This window comes from Gallinula chloropus (assembly GCF_964237585.1).
Source record: "Gallinula chloropus genome assembly, chromosome: 4".
NCBI lineage: Eukaryota > Metazoa > Chordata > Aves > Gruiformes > Rallidae > Gallinula > Gallinula chloropus.
The window spans coordinates 14286725-14311963 of NC_140088.1; the positions used below are offsets into that span (position 1 = coordinate 14286725).

Genomic DNA, 25239 nt, shown 5'->3' on the forward strand with positions numbered 1-25239 from the left:
GGATGGTGACAAAACCCACACAGACTCATTGTTCTTTTGTAGCTTTATTTTTAAGGACAACATAGAGCAAATATAGTAACTGGTCTCTTGGCGTGTTGTAGCCTGCATCTTTAGCAAAAACAAAATCCTAATTACATCACAAACGTTGGACCTTTCTAAGGACATTAGTCATAGACAATTTTCAATCACATCTAAATTTTTGGTTGGCACAGAATTTAGGTGCCCGTTGAGAAAGCCGGGTATTTGGCATCCTGCACAAACCAGAAGGGATAAAGGAAATAATGAGATATAAAGGAAGATTCAGCTTGTTAATTAATGTTTGCTATATTCCATTATTCAGATAAGAAAACTTGAGCTTCAGGAAATCATGCTGTCCAGCCAATCTTCAAGCTCTTCCTCGGTAACATTTTTAGGTGTGCTTTGCTGCTCCTGTGATGCTGTACTCTTCTCTTCAGGCACATCTAGTTTTAAAGGGTCTAGAAAAGGGAAAAGAACAGACACGAAAATCTGAAATACACAAATTTTTGTGTATGTTTTGCTTCCATAATAAGCTTCATTTTGTAAAATTGGTGCAAGAAAGGTTTGACAATAGCATTTACAAGAAGAAATCAGAAATGCCTGTCAATTCTTCTGCATGCTACTAGCATGGTATACTAAGGGCTGATTATGTTCCATAAGAGCTTAATTTTACCTTCCTCTCACTAAAATAGCAGTACATTTATTTATTTTTTTACTTTAAAAGTTTGCAGAATTGTAAGACCAATGCTGTTCTGCAGAATTTCTCTTACTGCTTAAAATGAACTGACACTGGTGAAACTTGAGTTCAGCAGGGAGTTAAAATTGTAAAGGAACCAATGGGTCAGAACACAGGCCCAGATGAACAAAGTGCATTCTGATGGAGATGATGACAGCAGAGTACTGTTGAGTGGCAAACCAAGAATTCAAAAACGTCACCAAATAGACCAATGGAACTTAAATAACAGCATGCTGGAGAGAAGAGAAATCTTACCCTTTTCCTTACAACCTGTTTCCAACTCTTTTTCGGCTAGTATGTTGTGGGATAATGCACCTGACACAGGTCTCTCTTCTGTACCAATGGGAGCATCCAGATTTAAAAGAAGATCTAGTTCTTCATCCAAATGGTCAGTCTCTTGCTTTGATAGTGGATGTGCTGTCCGAAATGGTTCTGCTGCACTTGCTCTAGGACCATTTTTACTTCCAGGCTCTGATGGAGCAACAGAATCACCAACAGGGTGGGAGCCCAATGCCGTTTCGCTCTGAGCCAGAGACTGTCGGAACAGAAGCTCTCTCCTCTTGCCATCTTCAATCATCTTAGGTTTCATCTGTGGGAGCTCTACGGGTGTCGATGCCTGGAAGTGCAAGGACATAGTTCTTTCTAACAATTAACTTGACTTTTACTATTCTGTTTGGACTGTATTTCTTACATATGATCACTTAAGGAGGTTCAGTGAATTTCAGCAGACTTGAATTGAGACGTAAACTAAAGTTATCTCATTTATAATTTTTACAGAAGCAACCACAAAACACAAGCTCCTTTAATGCCTTATTACATAATGTGAGACTCTATGCCAAGTCACCAAGTTCCATTGTTCCACAAATACGTCCTGAAGAGTTACTTTTCTTCCATAATTATTAACATCAATACTCTGAATTTTGGAATGACTGAAGTCAGAATGTGGCTAAAAACATTATCCCATATTAGGCCTTCCCTCCAAAATTTCAGTCTTGGAAGCAAATCATGCCACAGACTGCTGAAAACCATTCAGCAAAAGTTATAGCATAGAGCTCTATATTTTGAAAAAAGAAAACAAATTACACACCTTTATCAAACAGGGAAACAAGAACTGACAACTCATTACTTAACCATGGAACACAGATTCCACTTTCATCAGGATGCCCTGGCATTAGTAGCGCCACAGTGTACGTGATTACCACATCACCAGTCAGGATGACAAGACAAAGATTAAATGCCATAACACACTTTTTATCCCTGATAAAAGCTAAAGACTGTGACTACAACTCCTAAGAAAATTTTATTTGAAAGCAACGTTCATTTGCAGGTTCCCTCAGGCATCACATCTGCAGACATATTTGAGCCCCCTTAAAGGGCATCACTGTGTCAGCCAGAGAAGCACTTCACACAACTCCATGCAGAAATAAAACTTCTTCTGTAAGGCTCGTGTTTGTTTTACATTTCCTCACTTCAGCAGATGGATTTTTTTTAAAGAATTTAATTTTGCTCTAACACAGATGTAATTCATGGAATAAACATGTAAATTGATATTAGCTATCTATAAAAGAATTAATCACAATCCAAATTATTTACAGGAAAGAATGTGAGAGCACATTCAACATTTTGGTGCAAACTTTTAACAGCTGCTACACCATGAGAAGCAGACACAAAAGCAGTGTGATCATTCCATGTCAAACACTTCAATACCTGCATACCAAAGCATTTTGTGTACAGCCCACAAGGCACAGGAAGCGCTGATAGATTGGTCTCCTGTATTACACACCATGCAACATGCTGGTGAATAAATAGATCTCAAGAGATCTATTTATTTATAAAATACATTCTACTTACATTTGAAGACCACATTTAAAGTAATCATTATTGCACAGAGTGTTTCACTCACAGTATTTTGCCCTTTCTTGTGAAAATTCACTATATTACCTGCACAAGTTCAGCAGCTATGTTCAGCCTCAGGTGCATAGGCAATTCCTGAAGGGCCAGGACCAAAGACTGGCAGTCAACAGAAAGTGCAGGTAACTGAAATGTAATTCAAAACACAGTAGGCTTGTATCAAAAAAACAACCAACCAACCAAAAAAACCCACCCTCAAACCAAAAAAGAACCAGTAATTACTTTAATCTATTATATTCCCCTGTTCCAAGGAATTAAGGAATGTGTAGAACAATCTAATGAAATACAGGAATTTATAGTATTCATTATACATGTGCAAAGCAGTTTGGCTCAACTACCACGTAAAAACCTATGATGCAAATGATCAGTCAGAGGTTTAAAATCAAGGTATAAACGGAATGCTCCTGAGGCAAAGCCTTGAAAATCCCAAGTGAGAAATAGTTCTGCAGGTTGACAATTTCATACGATCCTTTTCCAGGTCAAGCATCTTTTAATCCATGAGGCTTTCTGTGCAGAGGGAATTGCTGTTCTTTCACAAGTTGCTACTATTTTCTAATCCATCAAACCCTGCAGCTTGTGTGTAGCTCTACTGGTTTTAGTGCCTAAACAACACGTCCCTTTTTATGCTTTCCCATCCTTTAAAACGTTCTGATGCTTACAAAAGCAACAAAACATAATTACATACACTTCTAACACTATTAAAAACAAATTTACAAAAATAAATGGACCAGAAAGTGTACTGCCAAAAAAAAAAAAAGGAGTCATGAGAAAAAGAAACCTCAGTACCTGTCATCTTAATAAGTGACAGTTTCACCTTTCCATCTTTCTTGAGTATCTTTGATATAATGTAGCTGCTTCTAAATCTAGCTTAAAGACACAAACTTTACTGTTTTACACTGGACTAGTGAAAACTAATTAGTGAAACAAAAAAGAGATAATGGCTGAAGACCAGACACAACATGAAAAATTACATAGTGCTATGAAACCACCTCAGCCAGGACTCGACTAAAATCAGAAATCAAAGGAAGGGCAATGGTGAAAAGTGTAGTAAACTATTTCAAACTGACATAAGACCAGTGAAAGAGGGGAAATAGTTTGAAACAACAAATTTGGATGAGGTAGGATGACTGACTACTGATTGGTAGGGGCAGAGCACCCTTCCCAATAAGTGAGAGCATGGGACCAGCTCCAGAAGTGAGCAATCCCATAATTGGCAGCCAGAAGGGTATTTGGGAAATCCACTGGCAATGTGCACCTTCACTCTGCTCACAGTGGCTTTAGCCATTCAGAAATTAATGTGTTCAAATCATCTAAGTGCTATAATGACAAGCTTACAAGGCAATTATGAAGAAACTCACGTTCTGGATACTGGCATCCTAAACACTAGGTGCAAGAGGAAGCAATAAGACAAAAACACACATTGACTACATCCCACTGAACAAACGTATGATGGTTTCAACAAATGATATGTTTGGTTTTATTTCCTCATTTTAATTTGACTTTGCACCTTCAAACATCACTCCCCAGGGCATAATTCTTGTTAGTAATTTAGAAAATAAGTAGCAAACTTTTAAAATTTGAATACATATGTGTGTTTCAAGTAATACTTAAGCAGAGTTTCAAAGCAATTTTAAGAAATGCTTGGAAGACAAAGGCATTTATCTTTAATTAATTTAGATAACTTAAGTGAGGAAGACATCTGAAGAGATTAAGACACTTCCCAGGATCCTGATATGCAAAACGGCTCACTCCTATTGCTTTGCCCCTTTTTTATTCCAGCATAAAGAATCCATATACAAATAACCTAGAAATTAGTCAGCCCCCTAGTCATTTTGTAGATGAAATTCAACCAGAGAATATGAACTGTTAATTTGAGAGAACTAGAACAAGCATCACAGTCAAATATATGAATATACTCATATAAGTTCTTGAAGTCATTTTACTAAACTATCTTCTGAATACAGCTGAAAAAAGAAAGCCTGACTTAATATGTCAGTAAAGAAACAGCCCCTTATTTTCCCTTCACTGGACGGATTTGGTGTTTCTTTTTCTTCCAGTCTTACTAAAAAACCCAGACTGCCACTTTGATTAGTCTTCAATAGGAAGAAAAAAAAATGACACCAAAAAGCCAACAGATAATACCCAAGAGCCTCCAGCACCAGAGACAAATTAATAAAAATACACAGAATAAAGGGTGTTATCGTTATACTAAACAATTTATTGCTGACATCACAACTGCCTAGGTATTCTGTGCCAGGCCATTATCCATAAAATCTCATTGGAATGACAATTTTGTTACCTGTTTATGGCACACACTTTCTCTTTCCCATTCTTTCTCATCAGCAAATCGGAACTGTGTAAAGGAATCTCCTACAGAAAAGAAATAAAAAATAATATTTTAAGTAACAGCTCTCTCCAAAGATCCCAAAGCTACAGATATAAATTCAGCCAATAAATGTCATGCCTTCAATAAATTTGCATTTAATATTCATGTTTCTTGCATTCACACTATTATATTTCTTTAAGCCAAACTTCTATAGAAAGATATTTTAAACATTTGTCCAACAGTACTGAAAAAGATACAATAAATTCAAGACTGAAGGAGGGAGCGCTAGGTGCTATGTCAACAAGCTAAAATTTCATTGAAAAGTGAGATTTGGACAACATACTAGGAATACGTACATCATCTGGAGAGTGCATTTTTATGAACAGCTCTAAATGTGCTGTAGATAGAACTTCTCTTAAAAAAACCACAAACCTCTCTCCAAATGGATTACAAACATCCTATATATCTATTTGCACAGGCCAAGTAAACAATTCTTGTTGTATGGTAGCTAAATTTTCCAGACCCTCTTGTCCTTGAACTAGTCCCTACTCCAGCATGTCCAAAAAAGGCACTGAACCCCAAGCTCCAATTCATATACTTACAGCACCAAATTAAAAGAAACTTTAAATAGGGCTAATTAGGCTACTTATGTAACCCTAGTTACAGAATCTTCTAACCTCCTACCACATTCTTACAAGAGAGTAAAACTTCCTCTCCATATAAGGGTGCTTGGGTCATTACTTTGGTTTTGATATTTCCATTGCAGAACCACGCTGAGTTGCGAGAGGTGGCTCTATAAATTTATTCACTGAAACAGAGCACACAACAATTTCAGAAAAAAATAGCATGGTCTGTGACAGAGGAAACATGAAAGTTTAGGGTGGCTAAACAATAGCCAAAGGTCTGGAGTAACAAAGCAAATGTTGCTGATGCAGAGTATGGCCCATACGCCTTCTTAGACCATGTGCTTTGAAAATAAATAGCTGTCTCAGGAGCTCTACTGGAAAAGAACCAAACCAACAACTGTTGAATTATTGCATGAAGGAGATGAACTGCAGATCACCTGTAAATCCCTGGGATTTAGTCCAGCAGTTAGCTGAGACACAGCAGTTTTCTTTCCCCAGAGAATGAATGCACTGGAGGAAGTTTTCAGTGGCTTTACCAACAGCCCAGCACATACCTTCCATTTGGCTCTCCGTAGCCCAACTGACATTCAAACTTTTGACAATTCCTGAATTGCTGCCTGAACCTTGCCCACAAATCTGAACATGTAACGTGCTGCCTGCAAAAGTGGCTGCTTTTCCATCACCTGCCTGTCCCAAAACGCAGCGGAGTTCAGCCTTGCTTTCAGCAATTTTACTCCATAGTGCAACCAGCTTCTGTTTTGCAAACAATGAATAAGCAGCAAAATGACGTAGTAACTGGCATATTTCTTTGCCTAACAATAAAAAGGGAGACCTAACCATCTCCCAGATGGAATGTAAAATTTATTGGCCATGATTTTTTTCTAATATATCTAAAGTGCATTTATAATTCATTTCATGTATTCTCATTGGGTATGCAATGTACTAGTATATTAAGCACTGTGTACCTGGAGTGTCCATCATCATCATCTTTAGAACCATTCCAGGAAGAAAGTGACCTCCTCAGACAAGTATTTATATAGGTATTTTTTACCATTACCATGAACAGCTTGAATGTGCATATCCCTGTTTTCATTAGGTTTATCCAACGCTGCTCAGCACTACCGGGCTGATACACAACCTTGCCCAATCGGCCAGGCTTTGGTTTATATTCAAAGCCTCCAGATGTTGCTATTCTGAAGACAACCAGTGTCAAAAAGTACCAGGGCAAATAATTAAGAAATGAACAAACATAAATATACACATAAGACGAAGCCTAATTTTATAGATATTCCTGTAATACACAAGCACAAGGTTCCATGATGGCTGGCTATGCTCAGGAGTATGGAAAAATACGTTCTGTCTTTATTTATCTGTCTGCAGATGCAAATACATGACTTGAGCACTCATGGTTGATTTACTGCTGACAAAGGTGCCTTCCTCTTCATTGCACACAACAGTAAATAAATCCCTCTGTTTCAAAATATCTAGAATACTGCTAATAAGGAATACCTAATGCTGAAAAATTAAAGAAATCCAAATTCATTCTTCAGTCTCATGATTTTAAAACGAGAACAAAAATGTGCACATTACTTTAACAGCTCAATTTAGTTACATACGTTAAGAAGTTTCATTGAAAAATGATTAAACCAAGATACCCTCAAAGTCTTCAGACTATTAGAACAAAGGCATAAGTATTTTCTTTCAATATCCCCAAGACTCCTTCAGTTATTTCTCATATCGTGTCACAAAGGAAAAAGTCGCCTCTGCTCCTACAAAGGAGTAAAATTAAATTAAAGGATTAGTAGAATGCTTCCAGTACCTGCAAATGACCAGATGTGAAGGTGCTAAACAAACCTACTTCATCAGGAAAATCCAGTGGGATCAAGAACTGCCTTATGATTCTCCACACTCACAAAGTCGGTAATAACAGATCCTCAGTTTGATATTGTACTGCTGAATTAAAGGGTATGACTTAAACTGTAGTTTAACTAGGCTCTTTAAATAAGTTAACAAAGCATGCCTTTCAAAAGAAAAAGCAATAACTACAATTCACAGTAGCGCATTTAATGCAAATTAGGTTAATGAGAATGTTGGTCTAACCAATTATCTTTTCACAAATTCCTTTACCCTGAAAATAACTTCCTTTTATGCCATGAATACTAATCAAACATCTTCTTCCAATGACTCCAAGTTCCTTCCAACATGAAAAAACACTTTTTCTTCATGTGAATAGGGTTTTGTGCTACTTACAAATATCACCTGGCCTTCACATACAGAGCAGCTAAAAATAATGCATTCAAGTAAAGCTCACGCTCCATCTTTGGTAACATTCATAAGAATTAATATTCTTTATTGTAGAAATGGAACTGTATTATGAAAGAATAGCAGATCTAAACCACTGTGCCTTCCTAAGACTCGAATATATTTTAAAATTGATTTAAACAGAACACACGTTTCGTAGTTTCATTAGCTCAATCATCTCTTCACACAAATATTAATTGAATAGCAGAATAAAAAAAAATCCTATCTGCAATAAATATTTTTCAGTTTGGGAAATTATGATTAGGGAAAAATGGTTTTCAGCAGGAAAACAGAAATATCAGATTTTGGTCAACACTAATTCACTAGAAACAAAAGACATAAAACATTACGGAAGACAGAGGAAAAATATTTTCTAGTCTTAAAGATTTTCAAAATTATATGGGAGAACAAACAATATAACAGGATCCTTCTAAGACCTCTGTGACTGTAAATAAACATTGCAAGGGAAAATACAAAACTGTAAACACTTCTTTTAAATCAGCATTTTCCTTCTCCTAAACAAACATCAATGATTTTGAGAAGCTTATTGGGGTCTTCTAACCTTTGTTCGTCTCCTGTTTATTTTATTTGGGAATTCAAGCCTGTTTAGTCAGCTAACATGCAATAAATTTATGACGACACTATACAGCTGAACCAAATTAACCACAACAGAAGACTAAAACCTAGCCACATTTGGAAAATTAACATTAGTAATGAGAACTAAAATATCTAAAAAAACACCCCCTATATACACTTGCTAAAGCTCTGAGTTACTAAACTGAGAAGATTCTCTCCAACGAAAGACCATCTTGAGATTTTAAGCAATTTCACCCGTTTAAGTTGCAAGAGGTCCCTTTCCATATTGATCCCCAGTTCATCACTATTTTGGAAGAACATAACATCAAAACAAGACACCTGCCTGTTCCATCAGTCTTCTTCATAGTTTGCAATAACGCAGGAGGAAACATTTTTAAGGTGAAAAAAATGAACCAGATCCTCCATTCCAACACTCATCTGCAGGGAAAAAAAGGTCTCAATTGCAGATATTATAAGTGAGTGATGCTTGAAATCTTACCCAACATCAATGGTTTGTATAAGACTCACTATCTTTAGGAATGGTGGAGGAGAAGGTAAGCAACATATTTTTGACCTTTTAATAATTGCAAGATTTCATGTAGAAGGTCCAAGAGAAGACAGAAATCTACAGATCAAGAAAAGGTGGGCAACTACCAAGTCATGAATTTTGTGCTTGCAGGCATGAAAAGAAAACTAAAGCTAACCAGCCTTTTGCAATGAATTAGGTGTGAATGAATCGTTCTTGAACTGGCAGTAAAAGCATGAGGAAGAACTCCCATCCATCTATGCCATGGCTTGCTCTAACTAGAACATTTTGAAAAAAGTGTGGAAACAGCAAGAACCACAGACTGGGTGTTTTGGAACACCTTTGGAATGAAATGGTCTTTTCTCCTTACACAGTGTTTTCACATAGCATGATATATTGTCTATGTGCAATTACGGCTCATTTTATATAAAAAATATCTTTGGATAAATACTACCACAGTTGTCCTTTTATAGAACACCTAATGGTTTTCCTTTTTTTCTCCTACAAAAGGAGACTTACACATATACAAACTCATCGTATTCTTCTAACAGTAGGAAATGTATGCTCTGCAAAGGCTTTATATGAATAATTTTACATACATCATAAACAGAAAGTCATAAAGATAGAATAATTTTCCCACAGTGAGGTAGCACTGAGACACTTCTGGAAGCCACCAAGCTTCCAAATACTCTTCATAACATCACTAATTTCTATTTCTGCTTTTTTAATGTCTCCGCTCTGGTAGAGTACACACTGTAACTATTATCTTTTACTATGACTAAGGCTGCAATGTGCTACTTATGCAATTTGCCATGAGCATAGATTGAGTAATAGCGATTTTCAGAATGTGAGAATACAAAACCAACAGATAACGACGTTGTAAGAACTCAACATCTATTAATTTTCTTCAGATACGATTCAGATCGGTACTATTGCAAAGCATGTATTTTATGAAGAACATGACAGGTATTTCCAAACGACATTCCTTCACCACAAATACTTTAGCACAACCCACATTTTTCCCTGGTTCTGCTGCTCACCAGTGCGTTGCACAGCCATGGATTACTACCAACTCCAGAAGGCTTATGCAATGGCTTAGAATAAAAATTCAAACTAACAGCAGAACACATAGCTCATATTTTCAATACCAGTGGAAATTCTTGAGCTCTTTGCAAACATACTGATTTCAAGGATATTTGTAGCCCACTCTGCAAAATATAAAGCACAGTTGTAACCAGATTCAAAAGGAACAGTACTCTAAATTACTTCCCTGGCACAAGTACACAGTACTACAAGTCACAATTTAAAAAATAAATACGTGAATTTGACCAAACAGCTGGTTCAAGGCTAAATGATGTCCCCAAAATTCAAAACACATCACACAAAGGAGTAAGAAAGAAGGGTCTTTGGAAACTAGTGCTGCTTCAGTGTCTATTCAGGGAGAACAGAAATTTAACATATAGAGTAACTGCAGCCTATTGAAATCAAGGTCAGATGCCAGTTTGTGAAATGAGGTGCAGAGTGAAGCAAGTGCCAAAGAACACAAAAGTTAAAAAAACAAACCAAAACAAAACCTTTTTTTATTCAAAGCTAAAGCAGAGGTTAACAAGAGTCAAAGCAGAAAAACAGAATAAAATTATATTTTAAGAGGTTCAGAAAAACAAACAGTAGCACGCATGCTTCTGCATGAACACCAGGTGACTAAGAAATGAAACAGAAGAAATGCCTTTAAGCCTTTAAATCTTAAAAAAGCTAAGTGACAGCATGGTAATACTGGGAACGGTGAAAGGAAGACTGAGGACAGTGCAATACCAGCTGGATGCATCTGATGGACAAATTAGTAGAAACTATAAGAAATTGGACAGATGTGTGGAAAAACATAATATTTGGGGGAAAGAATCAACACAGCATTTGAAAATGAAACTTCTGCTTCGTGATCTAAGACGATTTCTTGAAAGAAGCAAAAAATCACGCACATAAGCAGGATCTAGTTCATATGATTTACATGTGCCTCCAGAAGTTCTCACTGACATCCCACTCCCTTTCCCACCCAAGACTTCAGAGCAGCAGAAAGGAGGCTTTGTATGAATATATAATTGCCTAAAAGTAGGAAGAAAAAAAGTCGGTAATTTTCACATTGAAATACATCACCAGTACAGTTCTCTGGGGTCATATCTGTTTAATTTCTTCATGCAATTAGAACAGAAGAGGGGGGAAATAAAGATGAGAAAAATGGACTAACAAAATTTGGTGATGATACTAAGCTTCTCATGGCAGCACAGATGAAAGTAGGCTGTGGAGAATGATGTAAGAACATCACAAGACTGAGAAAACAGATCTTAAAATGGCAGATGAAACTCAATACCAAAAGTGCAAAACACTGCCACTCCAACTTCACGTACAAAATAAATTCAGAGCTGACCAACACCATTCTGAATCGGCATCTCAGTGCTCTGCAGTGCTTAGAGAAACAAACTCTTTGGAATTACTAAAAAAGTAATAGTGAACAACACAGAGAACATCATTAGACTCCTATCATGTATCATTATCACCGCTATCATTACCTTAAATACTTTGAACAGTGGTTTCCCAAGCCTAATCTCAAAAAATGTAACATCATTAGAAAAGGCATGGAAACAATTCCTGTATGAGCAACAATTTAGTAACTTAAGACAAGGGAGAAGAATCAAGGGAACATGACAATGATGTAAAAACCATGAAAGGTGTAAACAGGGGCAGGTAGGGACTTAATGTCCATAGCATCTTCTCACAGAAGACCTAGAAGCATCAAATGAAGCCAAGAAGGAATGTTCACAGAAATTGGTAAATCATTATAGGGTGACACTAGGTTGTGGGATTCCAATGCCATCAGACGGTGCAGATGCCACAGGTTTCCACAGATGCGAGGAGGTATAACATACTTTAAAATACAACAATTCCACATCTGGCTCAGGAAATCCCTGGGACATAAATTGTTTCGGGTCAAGAACGCATTTGGGAAAGTAGCTTATCATATAGCACATGCAGGTGCCCTAGCTCAGGTGTCTCCAGGTGCATCTCAGGTCTAACTCAATAGAACCAACCTTAAATGAAAGCAAACAGCATTTTTTTAATCTTTTTTTTTTTTTAACTTTAGAGATCTACCTTTCTCTTAATTAGTTATCTATCTGCAAAAAAAAGAAAAAAAGCAAGGATAAGTAGGTAAATCCACAAATTTATTTTTAATCTGAAGCCAAGAGTTCTTTCAAGTCAATGTATATTTTATATCTGCAGGGTGTATAAGGAAGGAGACACCAGACACGCTACCACATGAGAAACTGTATGAAAAACATCGAAAAAATTAACTCTGCTTTCTATTTTCCACATTTTCCTAAATGTATTACTATTTTTATATTTTTTAATTAAATATTTTATAATTACAGCTCTTAGAATGCAGTATAAACATAAAATATTAAACCAAAACATATTAAACAAAAAAGTATATTTAAAATTTCACCCAGATACAATAACCTGATGTGGTTATTCATGATACCAATCCCATCTTCCCCATCATTCACTTTTTTACTGAGTAAACAATAAAAGGATATTTAAGTGTGAAGATACTTATTTCCCCATAGGTTAAGCTTAAACCTTTCATTAAGTTTAAGCTAGTCACCTTAAATATTTACATTTTTCCTAATGCTTTATGACATTTTCTAGTGTCATTTTTCTTTTTTTTCAGGTCACTAATTTATAACATACTTACAAATTTTTAAATGTCAGTGCAACTAGCTTGCTAGATTAGGGAAGGTATAAATATCCATTGAGCATACTGGTTTTGAGCAGTATCATTCAAGAGAAAGGCTGAGAGAAGAGGCAAAGATTGCCATGTAACTTAATGCCAAATACTCAAGACCAAAGCTTTTTTTTTTTTTTGGTAGCATCAGTATGACAGAGCAGTAAGTGAAATTAGTGATTCTCCCCAGGGACAGTAGCCAACAACTCTCCTTTGGGTGAAAGGGGACTTGTGTCTTTCCATAAACCTTGAACAAGTAGAGGAAAAAGTAGGCTAATAGTACTGGGTTTGATTGCTGCAGACCAAATGTTAAGGAACCTAATGATCTGGCCTTCTGTGAAGAACCTGTTCTCTCCAAGACTATGTAAGCAGCTAGTATCAATACAGCATGTGTCCATAGCAGGACACAGAGCTGAAATCCAAAACTGGAAGAAATGTAGAAATGGCAAGGATCCCACCTACAAAGCAACATTTGCATAACGCCAAACTGCAGGACTCAAAAGAGGAATCTGTTTACATGTGCTGGCACAAAGTACTCAGATTCTGGCTTGGAAGTGAGGAAAGAAGAGATGGAATGAAAAGACGACAATCTGAAACATGTGGAATGAGGTTCATGCAGAAGATGGTTATCCACAAAGATCCCTGATTTGCCTTAACTGTTGATAGGAACTGCTGTGAGACAGCCACAGTGAGTGGGAAACAGAGGACCAGGGAGAGGGGAGAAGTATTAGTTGCTGTGGATGCTATTAAGCAAAAATACTGCCTCTGAAGGCCTTAGGGCAGATGGTACCTCCAAGCTCACACAACTACTCTGAAGCAGAAATGAGAGCTCTGATTAACAGTTTAGTTTTATAAAGAAGAGAGACAAATAACTCTGAGGTTAAACCTTAAATAGCACCCTTCAGCTTGTATGTAATTCAACATGCTACAGTTCTGAGCTTTGATACTATGAAAAGTTAAAAAAAAAATCCATGAAGGATAATGTAACTTCCGCTTACTTACTTGGAATTTTTCATATTTTCTAAATTACATAAAAAGACCAACTTTTATAATGTTTCTAAATCCAAATAGAAAGTATAAATCCAAATGAGATTTCAAACTTTGTAAATACTAGCTAGATCTCTTGTTATTAGGAATCTATCAACCTCAGTTGGATTTATAGAAACTTGGCAGACTGCTTTACCCATTAAACTACCACTTTTTTGCGAATTACTACTTCTCAATTTTATAGGAACCTGTAAGTTCTGTCCAGTTAAAGTAAAACATACGTATTTCCAGAACACAATAAAACTTCTGCTGTTATTTAGATACTTCATGTCATGCAAGCTAAAAGAACATCATCAGAAATGGCACGTTAATATATTTTGGTAAGTCACTATTTAAGGAAAGTTCCTCTTAAGTATTCATTATTTAGATTATTGTTCATTCTACTTCCTGTATGAATAGTGCGTGAAAATATATTGCTGGTTTGTATCTGGGAGGTGAGAATGTCACAAAATTCATTAGGTTACATTTATTCTTGCACCCTTCCATTTAAGAGAACTTTATATCTAAACTGGCATGCTTATCTAAGAGCAGTTGCATTGCATAAATTTACGCTAGGATAACTGCTGTTTTCTCTAAGTAGACTGGCAGAGTATTTGGTCTGAAACTCAAAATTGATTAAATGTCTCTCTTATCCACAAACAGCAGGAGTGTACAAAATAAACCTCCTATATTCCACGTACTACCTCCATCCAAAAATTTCTATTAAAAAAACCCCCAGTAAACAAAACACCCCCCTAAAAACACCAGACGATGGCAATCTTAGAGCAAAGGAACAAACTTAAATACTTTATTTTAAGCAGCTTGCTATTTGTATTCCAATAATAGCTACTAATGACACAATTAGAGAGTCTGTGATCTGTAGTTCTTACATGCCTCACAAGCGCTGGAAAATTTACATTTCTGTCTCCCCCTTCCTTCCAATTTTTATACCAGACAAGTCATGAAAGTTTACAATAGTTTTGACAGTTGACTATTCAAGCTTCCATTTTATCCATTTACAGACAGTCTTAGTTTTTGATAATAGTACACAGATTATCTGACAGCCCTGGCATTATTAGAATTCCAACCCCCCCAAAAAACCCCTCAAACCTATTCTAAGTTTTTCTTAGCGATACAGTTTAATTCCTTACTTCATACTTGACAGAACATTTACATCAAAGAATGTAATTATATAATCAATAAATATTCTTTATTCTGCTGTGCTGGATCATTTTAATATCATCACATCCAAACTAGTCCCATTCTCGCCTAAAGCAGAATTCACTATTCATGCAAGCAGCACGGCACACCATGTCTATGGGTCGATCTTTCAAAAGTATTAATAAATTATACATAAAGGTGCAGACCTAAAAATATTCAAGTGGTTTGATATAGCAAGTACGAGGCTTGGCTTTCTTGCATTTATGAAGGGTTCTGCAAGATATGAAAAGTCACAGTACTAACACAAGCTTACAAGATTTTTGTTTAATGTAATGGAACAAGAGAAGTAACCAGAAAATAGGGGGACTTTTTTGTTATGATAATAAAAATAATAATAATAAAATAATTACAATTAACAAAGAATATTTCTTGTAAATCTAGCAAGTTCTATAAGCACTCAAAAGCCTGGAAAGTAATTCTTTGCATGTGCAAGTTACTCATAAAGATAGCAATGTAATTCAGAGAGATAGAAACGTAATTCAAAGATTTCTGAAAATCAATTTAAAATTAACAGCAGACTGGTAAGCATTTGTTCCAGATCAAATCTACATGCAAGCAGTATACTGGATTTGACTTATCAAAATGCTTATTTTTCAGGAGATGTACATTTTAACAAGTTATGATTTTCTACAGCAGAGTTTCCCCACTGTTACAGATTATTTGGTCAACGCAGTGTTTAAAAACCTGTATTAATAGAAGTGTTGAATTCTTCTGGAAAAGTGAAAAGGAATAAAAATAGTATCTAGAGTTTTTTGGGTCCTGTCAAAAAAGAAAATTGTAGCTTCTGCACATCTTTTGCATCAGTTATCTTGCGGGTTTTTCTGAAAAATGTATCTTAAGGAAATAAAGCTCATGTTAGCTCAAATGAAAACATCAGTAACCCCATGTTGACCCCTGAACTTACTCTTTTTGCTGAACACATCCCATAACCTTCTTATGCAAGTTCTCCTTGTACAGTAGAGACAAGAACTACAGGTCTTCCAAGAAACACGAAGAGATAATACAGAATGGAGAATTACAGTATTGTGGATGACAAACACCATCTGGGCTATGTATTTACCCCTGATGCACAGCGTTTTGCAGGTCTGAATAATGTGAAAGTATTGATTTCACATTTTGTATTCAAACAGCACAGAATTGAAATGTGCACTCCAGTATTAATTTCTAAATATTCATTTACAGAATTTATTTTCTATCACAATATTGGCATACTAATAAATAGCATCATATTCAGGTTTTAAGATACTGAAGATAATGACAGTATCTGGTAATAACACTAAGGCTAAAATGAAAATCTGTATCATAGCTATTTACTAGACATGTTCATTTTCTGTTGTTGTTTACTTGTAGGTTTTTCTAGTTCTATATAGCAAAAAATAAATAGAAAAATGTCTCAAACAACTCTGCCCTCCAAAGACATTACTTCATGATGTATTTTAATACTGTGCTAAAGCCTTCCCTAGTGATTCATCCATCACTCTGCTCGTTCAAGCCTTGTTTATTAGGTTTATTTTAACTTTTTACCTTGTTTAAATCAATTCTTTCAGATTTCTGACTATGATTATGGTACTTTAAGTCCCTTTAGCTTACTTGGAACATAATAAGCAGGTGCTGATCGATGAATTCTTTACTCTAGCAGGAAATGACCTGTGCATCAGGTAGAAAGCACTAAGTATTCACTCTGCTCTGCCTTTTCAAATTGCATTGCTTTATGGTAAACATTTCACTGTGCACAGAAATATGCATGGCATCTATCAAACATTATTCTCATTGCTTGTCTTCGTCATAAATGTGTGAGAAAATAGTATTTCAAGACAAAAAGTTACAACTTTTTTCTTTTGTGTACAGGAGCTTCAAAATGTTTCTTTGTTTTGTTTTTTGGTGTTTTTTTTTTAAAAAGTATCAGTACAGAGTATCTATTTCTGCTATTGAGTTGAAATATTTTATTTAACCATCGTTAAATTTGTTTCAGTTTGCCTTATTAGGCATATTAATTTAATTTCTCATTTAGCATGTCAAAAGTGCAGTCACTGTGTAGTACATACCAAGTCTGTATAGACCTTGAATGAGGTTTAGCATCTAAGCAATGAAGGCACAGCACTCAGTGAAACATTTCAATTTTTTAGAAACTGCATTCTTCATTGGAAAAAATAATTTGGGCAGAATTTTTCTGAGCACTTAAATCGTTGAATTCTTAAACTATTAAAAAGGATTTTTAAAAGCAATGTCAGGGACACTAAGATTTGTAGCAAGTTTTTGCATTATTGTTACTTTCCTTCACAAGACAATCAACTGAGTCTCACTTTCCATCAGCAATCACATAGGCAAAGGTTTCACACACCTTTCCCATGGAATCAAAACAAATGTACAGTAACACAGAGCCAAAGCTCATTCAGCAATCGAAGAACAAGGATAAGCAAACAATGAAAATGTGCTTGGAACAAGTTGCTTGAGTTAAGTTATACACCATAGCCATATATATGGAAAAATAGTCTTCACAGCGTAAGAGAAAAAAGCTTTCACCAAGATGCTGCTCTCATGCATGTGCTTCCCTGCAGATGAAAAATTAATGACCTTTTCTCTAAACACACATTCTTTTTTCTTTTTTCTTTTTTTTTTTTCTTAATAACTCTCCCAGTTTTGTTGGTTTGTGTTTTAAGTAACATTCGTAAAAGTACATTTCTTCACTTTGTTTTAAGTTTCAGAGACTAGAAAAGAATCAAATCTACCAAAAGTTTTAGGATAACAAGGTTACTCATGAGTTTGCTGATAGACTCAATATATCAATATACAACCTCAGGGATATCTTTTTTCTGGGCCAGAGGACTTTTTCCACAGGTTTCAGTTAGCAAACAATTTTGTTGCAAATTTGAAGGTCAATCCAAACACCAGAATAATATTTTCAGCTGGGGATGCAGCTACTGGGAGAGGATGGAAGGGAAAAAACCTTCTCCCACTGTTACCAAGAAAACTACACATGTTACTACAGGGCCAGTTCTCACATTTGTACAATACAGCTGGTTTATACAGACTTACAACTTTCTCTGGAAAGCACCTTAAGATCTACACACAAGTGCTATGTTCTAATACTGGTATTTGTTGCTAGACCTACTTCCACCAAAACAGTTGCTTCCTGCAGAAGCACTATACTTAAGTAACCTTTTCAAAATCGCTGAAGAATCTGGCTACTGCAGAAGCAAAAAGAGATTAAACGCTTGGATGAATAACAGTATGATTAATGAATTACCCAAATTCTAACAAATCAAGCATCTGAGTTCAAATTTAAACCCGCTTTACTACAACCCATAGTTCTCAAAGGGAAGAAGTCAGTCTTGCTTGGGTTTTTTCACATCCCAAGGCTTGCATTTCTGAAGTGCAAATCCACAATGCAAGCATTCTACTAATAGTTCCCAGTTCTTTCAAAATGCATTTGAGCAGTAAAGCTGGGCTTTTAACTCTTCTATAAGTAAATTAAGAGATCAGCCATATCTTTAGATAAATGACTAACCACAAATTCTTCCCAAGTACACACACCCATTGAGTACCTTTCAGTTCACAAAGGAGAGGCTTCAAAGTATTCAGAGGTTCAACATCACTGTCCAGTAACACCATGCAGAGATTTACAGGAGAACCAGTCACCTGACGGGTATTTTCCTGCCACAATACTTTGGTTTTGAGGTTTTTTTGACATCACAAAAGTGATAGTGAAATAAGTACTTCCCATACAAACTTCAGTTTGAGGATACAAAACAGCACAGGCAGGAAACTGCAGTTTGGTGCTTGAGCCTTTGCAGGAGACAGCACTTTGTCACACTAACTACAAAATATTCAGAATGCAGCAGAAATTCACTCATTTCATTAGTGATAAAACAAAGGTTAGAATGATATCTCAATCAAACTACATACATTAAAAGTATGAGGGTTTAAGCTTAAGAAAGCAAAAAAGAAACCTCAAGGCCATGTTTCAATTCAACTAAACACATCATTATTCATTCGTGATTTCTCTACTCCGAGAACCCTATCAGTGGTTTTCAACCATGGCTCCTTGGGACCACCCTTCAGGGGATCTGCAGAAAGTGACCAAAGCAACATGAGACTGATACTTGCACCACAGGATTCCACACTCCACTGGGGAAAAAAGAAAAGAAAGAAAAGCAAGAAAAGCAAGCAAGAAAAGACAAACAAGCCAATAAAGGGGGGTGTGTGTGTGTATATATATATATATATATAATAACTTTCATATATATATGTATATAGTTTTATATATATGTATATATATATAAAAAACCTATTCAGGTCAGTTTAAATACTGCAATAATTCCATTCTATATTACATATAGGGGCATCTAGGGTTCTCTGAAAGTCAAATTAAAAATACACTTGAACTGTCAAAGCTTACTTGCACTTTATTAATATATGGCTTTGTGACATGAACTGCTCTAACCTGCCAGCTGCAGTTTCCTTACCTACATCAAATCAATGATGAGTCACTGCAGAAGCTAAACGTACCTACTGCAAGGCCAGTCTTGACGGGTGACTCAGAACTAGGAATTAGCAACTATTGGAAGAAAAAGCAAAAACATGGAGAATTTGGGAAGATCACATATTTCTAGTCAAATAAACATGTCAAACAAACTCAACTATACCTATGCCCTCAAAAGTGGTGATGGGGAAACTGACAGAACCCCTGGATTAAAGTCAGGAGGAAATACAACAGGTTGTCATCCTATTGTACTCAGTGATAAAAAATAGACTGCTGTACAGAAGTACAGAGATGTTTTCTAGAAATGTTTTCTTATTACATTGTTTAGTTGGTACAACATCCAAGATTAATAATTTATCGGTACTGCATGTAAAAAAAAAAGGTAACTAAGTGCAAACATAAACACCCTTAAAAACTCTGAAGAGTCATGCATCTCTGGTTCTACAAAAATGAAGATACAACAGCTGAAAATGACTCACATTCAAAATATACTTATGAAAAATATTGTCAGCCTCAAATGAATTTATTAAGTTCAGAGGAATAAAAAACAGTTTGGCAATTGATAATCTTAGAAATAAGATCTCTTTCTATGACTGTCAAAATGCACGCCAGGAGATTTTGAAAAATGACACCTACTGAATTTATGAGCAATCTTTCTGTTTATGGTGTCTGCATTTCACCGTGATACTTTCCAAGCACAGTAACAAAAAGGAGACAGAAGTCATCAGCCCCGTGTAAGGCCAGACTTACTATTGGTAGAAGCAGCAACCACATCCATTATCCTGAACTGGAGAGACCCGAGGGTCTCTGGGCTGAGCAGAAGGAATCCCCAGGAATTGCTGGAGGTGGTGGCTGCTTATAACGCTCCTTAAGAAAAAAACAATCAAGGAACTTCCTCTAAAATGCTTGTTCTCAATAAAGATGGAAAACCTCTTTGTAAAGGTTTCTTCTGCACAGAACACAGAAGAAAACCTAAAGTACATCTCAATTCAATTAATTTCTTGCAGTAGATTTTTCCCCATGGCTACAAGGAAAGCATACTTCATGAAAAGCTGTAGAAGTGGACATGGCTACCAGATGAATGAGACATCATTAGAGAAGAGCTAGATTCATGACTCATAACAGTTTTGCTGACAACATGGACAAAGCATAAATCAAATGTATTTGATAACATCATGTACAAAGAGAAACATGACACTGATTTCATTAGCATTTAAAGCTTTTTCATATGAAACTGTCTCCTTGTATGATTTCTTTCTACAATTAGAGAAGATGAGTTTAAAAGGTGTAACAACACCTTTCTAATTCAGATATCTGATACAATTTTTTTGGGTATAGTAAAACAAATTACTTCCTCCAGCTTTTGTTATCCAATGTGCCCATTGTATATGTTTCAAATAATTAGGAGAAACAAAATTGCTCATCCTACTTTGAATTATAATTCTGGGTTCCTTAACAGTAACAGCTTAAGGTAGAAAAGCATGCATCAGCTGATTCAGTCATAAAAACACAACTCCATACAAAGCCTATCTTCCAAAATTCCAGAAAGTTTTGCAGTCTCAAAGAAAACTTCTATGCTGTTTCTCTACAATTCAGTTATCTGAACTGTAGATGAATTTTGCTTCTTCCATGTCTATAAATAAATAATGAAAAAAAGCTATCGTATGAGGTGCTACGTGTCTGTAAGAGGTCACATGACCTAAAAGGTGACCAAGTTCATACTGTAAACTGCAAACTTGATTTCACAGTACAGCCTGGCATCCATTAACAGTGCATTTACTCATGCTTCTCTGAACCCAGAACTGTGACCATAAATTTTACAGGGAAGACATAGTAAAAAGGTCTACTGTGTACTTTTTCATGGGTACCCTTCTTAGGAGGCCACTCAAAAGAAAAATAATCAAGCCCTCTCCTTTTGCTATATATATTTTTGCAGGCTTCTTTTGATACCTTTTACATTCCAGTACCAGAGAGATGACTGTATTTGGTAGTCTCTGAATTGTTCACAGGAATTCTTTCATAAACTAGACATCTTCACATGTGAACAACTGTGCAGCCTGGTGCCATACACAGGCCATTACCCTATCATGTTTTCCTAAAAGGTCTCACTGCTACTGAGAGGTCACAGCAGCATCCTGTACAGGTGCTTAAACAGGGCCACAGTATATCCCAAATGAGGATCTCAGCAGCTTTATGTTGGCTGGTTGGATACTTATGAAAGCAAGTACCTTTGCTATTCCTTTTAATCTGGTAGTGGAAATAAAATTGAAAAAGTGACCAATGTGGATAGAACACAGTAGCTGAAAGTATTCAATTCCCTCAACTGAATTCACCTCCTTTCTTCTTCGGAAGCAGGAAGTAATAACGTCTCCTCCTCTTAGATAAGATAGAAATCCCATGCCTCCAGAGATGATAAGGGCTTTGAACAGTTTTTCAATGAGAAACATTGCTGAGACCGGAAAAAGGACAGCAAGAAACAGAGACCGCGTGCATTTTGAGGATTGTTTACCTCTTTGATCTTCATCAGTGTTCTTTAGGATATGAAAAATTAAGAGAGGCACTTTTCTTATGAGTAGAGGATTATGAAGCACAGATACAATCAAGATCAAACAACCAGTCAGAAACTGCTCTTATTTGGTAAGCATTCGGTCAGCCAATCTGTTGTGACTGAAGAAATAAAATTGCAACAAGCTCAATTACTTAGAAATGAATGTCTCAAAATAACATTAATTGCTAATATTGAAGAATACATTAGGTTTGAAACTGAGCATATTATTTAGAATGAAAATATTTTCCCAATAAGATGTCATGATGTTCACAAAGCTGAAGATGTAATATAAAAGAAAGAAGCTTGCATGTATCCTGCATGTGATGAAGTCAGCATAACGCAAGAGTAGAACTACTGGCAATCACTTCTCTCTCGCTAATGCTTTTTCCTCAGCCTTAGTTAGAGAAAAGCATTCCTTTGTGAATCCACACTGAGGGAGAGATAAATATTTCAGAACATATTTTTCTGGCAAAATTGGGGCAGGGTAGTCATGGACCGAAACTTGAACCATTAAATAGAATTTCTTGATGATGTTCAGGCTTGAAAAGGAGGAAGGAGGAAAGAAAAAACATTACACAGTAACTGTTAAAGACCTTTAAGAAGAGGAGCTACTAAGTTTTATTGGCAAAGGCTTATGCAAAGCTTTTTTACTACATTCAAACTAAATAATGACTTTTTTTCTTCTGTAATCAGAACAAAAATATCAAATGGTGGCCACATTAAAAGCACATACCCAGTAATTTTAACGAAAAGAATTTATCTGGCGTCAGTTTCAGTAAAGTTAAGCAAGGTGAAGTCTTCAGATGACAATCACATTTGTTTATAGAAAACTCACAGATTTTAGTGTGAGACTGTAGTAATTCTTTACTAACAGACTTCTTAGGAAGCATCCACCTAGGAAGAACCACTTAATTTCTTTGCAAGCTAAATCACAGTATTTAAAAAAGATACACACATATCTATGGTATCAATTTGTTACTATGGGGATTTATCCTGTAGAAAGGGGGAAAAAAAAAAAACAACCTCTATCTTGCTCTCAACTAGTGGTATTTTCCAATTAAATGATAAAACACTTATATCCATGCAAAAATTGCAGATAAATGCACAAACTCATTTGTAAGCGGGTTAACATCTGGAATGAGAACCTCTTTTGCTTGTCAATGCTCCTTCATTTCTCAACAGCTTTCTGGCCCCACAAATAACTTAAGAAGCTCCATGGTTCAGCCAAAACACTGAATTTTTTTTTAAAAAAAAAATCTCAAACCTTTTCTTAATTAATGTAGAAAACCCCCAAATTCTTAGTGTTATCACTATTATCCTATTAAAATAAACATTGTTGAAGTAGCCTTTATCTTTTCAAAGTACAGTAAAGATGATTATACAAAAATTACTGGAACTTGCACAGAAAGTCAGCAGTCACTACACAGTTCAGAGATGAAACGAAACATACAACAACAACAGTTTACCAAGAAGCTTGGAACTTTATGATAGCATGTAAAAATCATTTAAAATATCCTTCACTAATCAGTCTATATTCCTGAAATTATCTTTATGATGCCTTGTATGTTTCTGTGATGCCAAGCTGCTTAATATTTGTTTTCTTTGTAAGAGTTTTCCATCATAAAGTAACACTAATAAACTAGCAGTCAGTCACCCTGAAATTAAATAATAAACAAAATCATACTAGCAGACATTCTGCTATAGTAAAGATAGATTTAAGTAGACTCTACATGTGGAAGAGTCAAGCAGCTTTGGTTAAAAAAAAAAAAAAAGATGCAGCTGAATAAAGTAAACATCACCGAATCACAGAATGGGTTGTGTTGGAAGGGACCTCAAAGACCATCTAGTTCTAACGCCCCTGACATGGTCAGGGACACCCTCCACTAGCCCACGTTGCCCAAAGCTCCATCCAGCCTGGCCTTGAACACTGCCAGGGATCCAGGGCAGACACAGTTCTCTGGGCAGCCTGTGCCATGGCCTTAGCAGCTTCACACTCAAGTTCCACAACTCTGTAAGTCTCATACAAAATCAAAACAAAGCACAAACTTCCAGTGATATGTAAACAAATACAGTAAACCTGATGAAATTCACCCTGAAACCTAAAAACAAGATTTTAGGTTTGGGATTTGAGAACACTGTGCCTAAACCAATTTTTCTTAGAAATAGTTTCTATCTCTTAAGATAAACACATTGGGAATAAAAGCTTGATAACTTTAAAAACAACTTGACTAAGTTGTCTTCAAAAGTCTACAGCAAAGGGCTTTCTATGAATAGGGGAATATTTCAAAAGGGAAAAAAGTCTGTATTAACCAAATAATCATGTGTGTTATGAACCAAAGCAGAGTAAGGTGGAATGACTGTGAGATTCACTTTGAAACTGCGCTTCTTTACTCAAACTAAAACACCAGATGCATACACAGCATACAGGACAGCTCAGAGATCTTTTTCTAAACATATCTGCAGTAAGCATAGTGTGAGCATACAAACTCTGTCCACAGAATGAAAGAACAGGTTTATCCTATTACTGAAACCATGTAAATAAAACTCATAATCAAACATTAATTTAATCTGGCTTTGTTTACTGTTAATATTTTTTTTTAGATTTATTTCTCTGATATCCCTTTTATTTAAGCTTGAGCCTAAAATAAATGATCAATTAGATTCAGCATGGTTTAAAGTTAAACTTCAGGTGAAGCAGTCAAATTTGACAACAAAGCAGTAACAACACTCACAATTAATTTAGAGTCAACACATTTCATTTGCTTACATCACTTCCAGAATGCAGCTGGCCCACACCTGGAGCACTCAGAGCCTGTCCATGGGCAACCACATGCATAGATGTAACCATCTCCAACACCTGTTCTGTGGCTTTACTGAGATGCCTAGAGTTTAGATGTTTCCTACTCTCTATAAATGAGGAAGTAGACTGCACTTCTTCACAAGCAGTGCTGCTCATGGAAGCTACAAGACTCGTGAAAGCACTCATTGTTATTCTTATAAGTAAGAGAACGTATTTTAATTTTCAAAATTTAAGATTTAAATTGACATCCAATAAGATGAAAACTTAGCTTGAGAAATAAGGAGAATAATTCGTGTATCAAGAAAAAAACATGGCATTTCATACAATTTAATGAAGCACATAGTCTTTCAAGCCCATTAAATTACA

General features: G+C 35.9%; 1 protein-coding gene across 2 annotated transcripts in view; it reads right to left on the bottom strand.

Moving 5' to 3' along the window:
- Positions 1 to 34: 34 nt before the first annotated feature.
- AVEN (apoptosis and caspase activation inhibitor) overlaps positions 35 to 25239 on the bottom strand; it is a 92251-nt gene continuing 67046 nt past the window's right edge. For both annotated transcript variants that reach the window (XM_084263536.1, XM_084263537.1), the window contains exons 3-6: positions 4965 to 5035; positions 2696 to 2791; positions 1010 to 1370; positions 35 to 476 (exon numbers count right to left, since the gene is read on the bottom strand). In XM_084263536.1, the coding sequence (XP_084119662.1) occupies positions 358 to 476; positions 1010 to 1370; positions 2696 to 2791; positions 4965 to 5035 (647 nt within the window). In that variant the 3' untranslated portion in view covers positions 35 to 357. The remainder of the gene's footprint in view (positions 477 to 1009; positions 1371 to 2695; positions 2792 to 4964; positions 5036 to 25239) is intronic.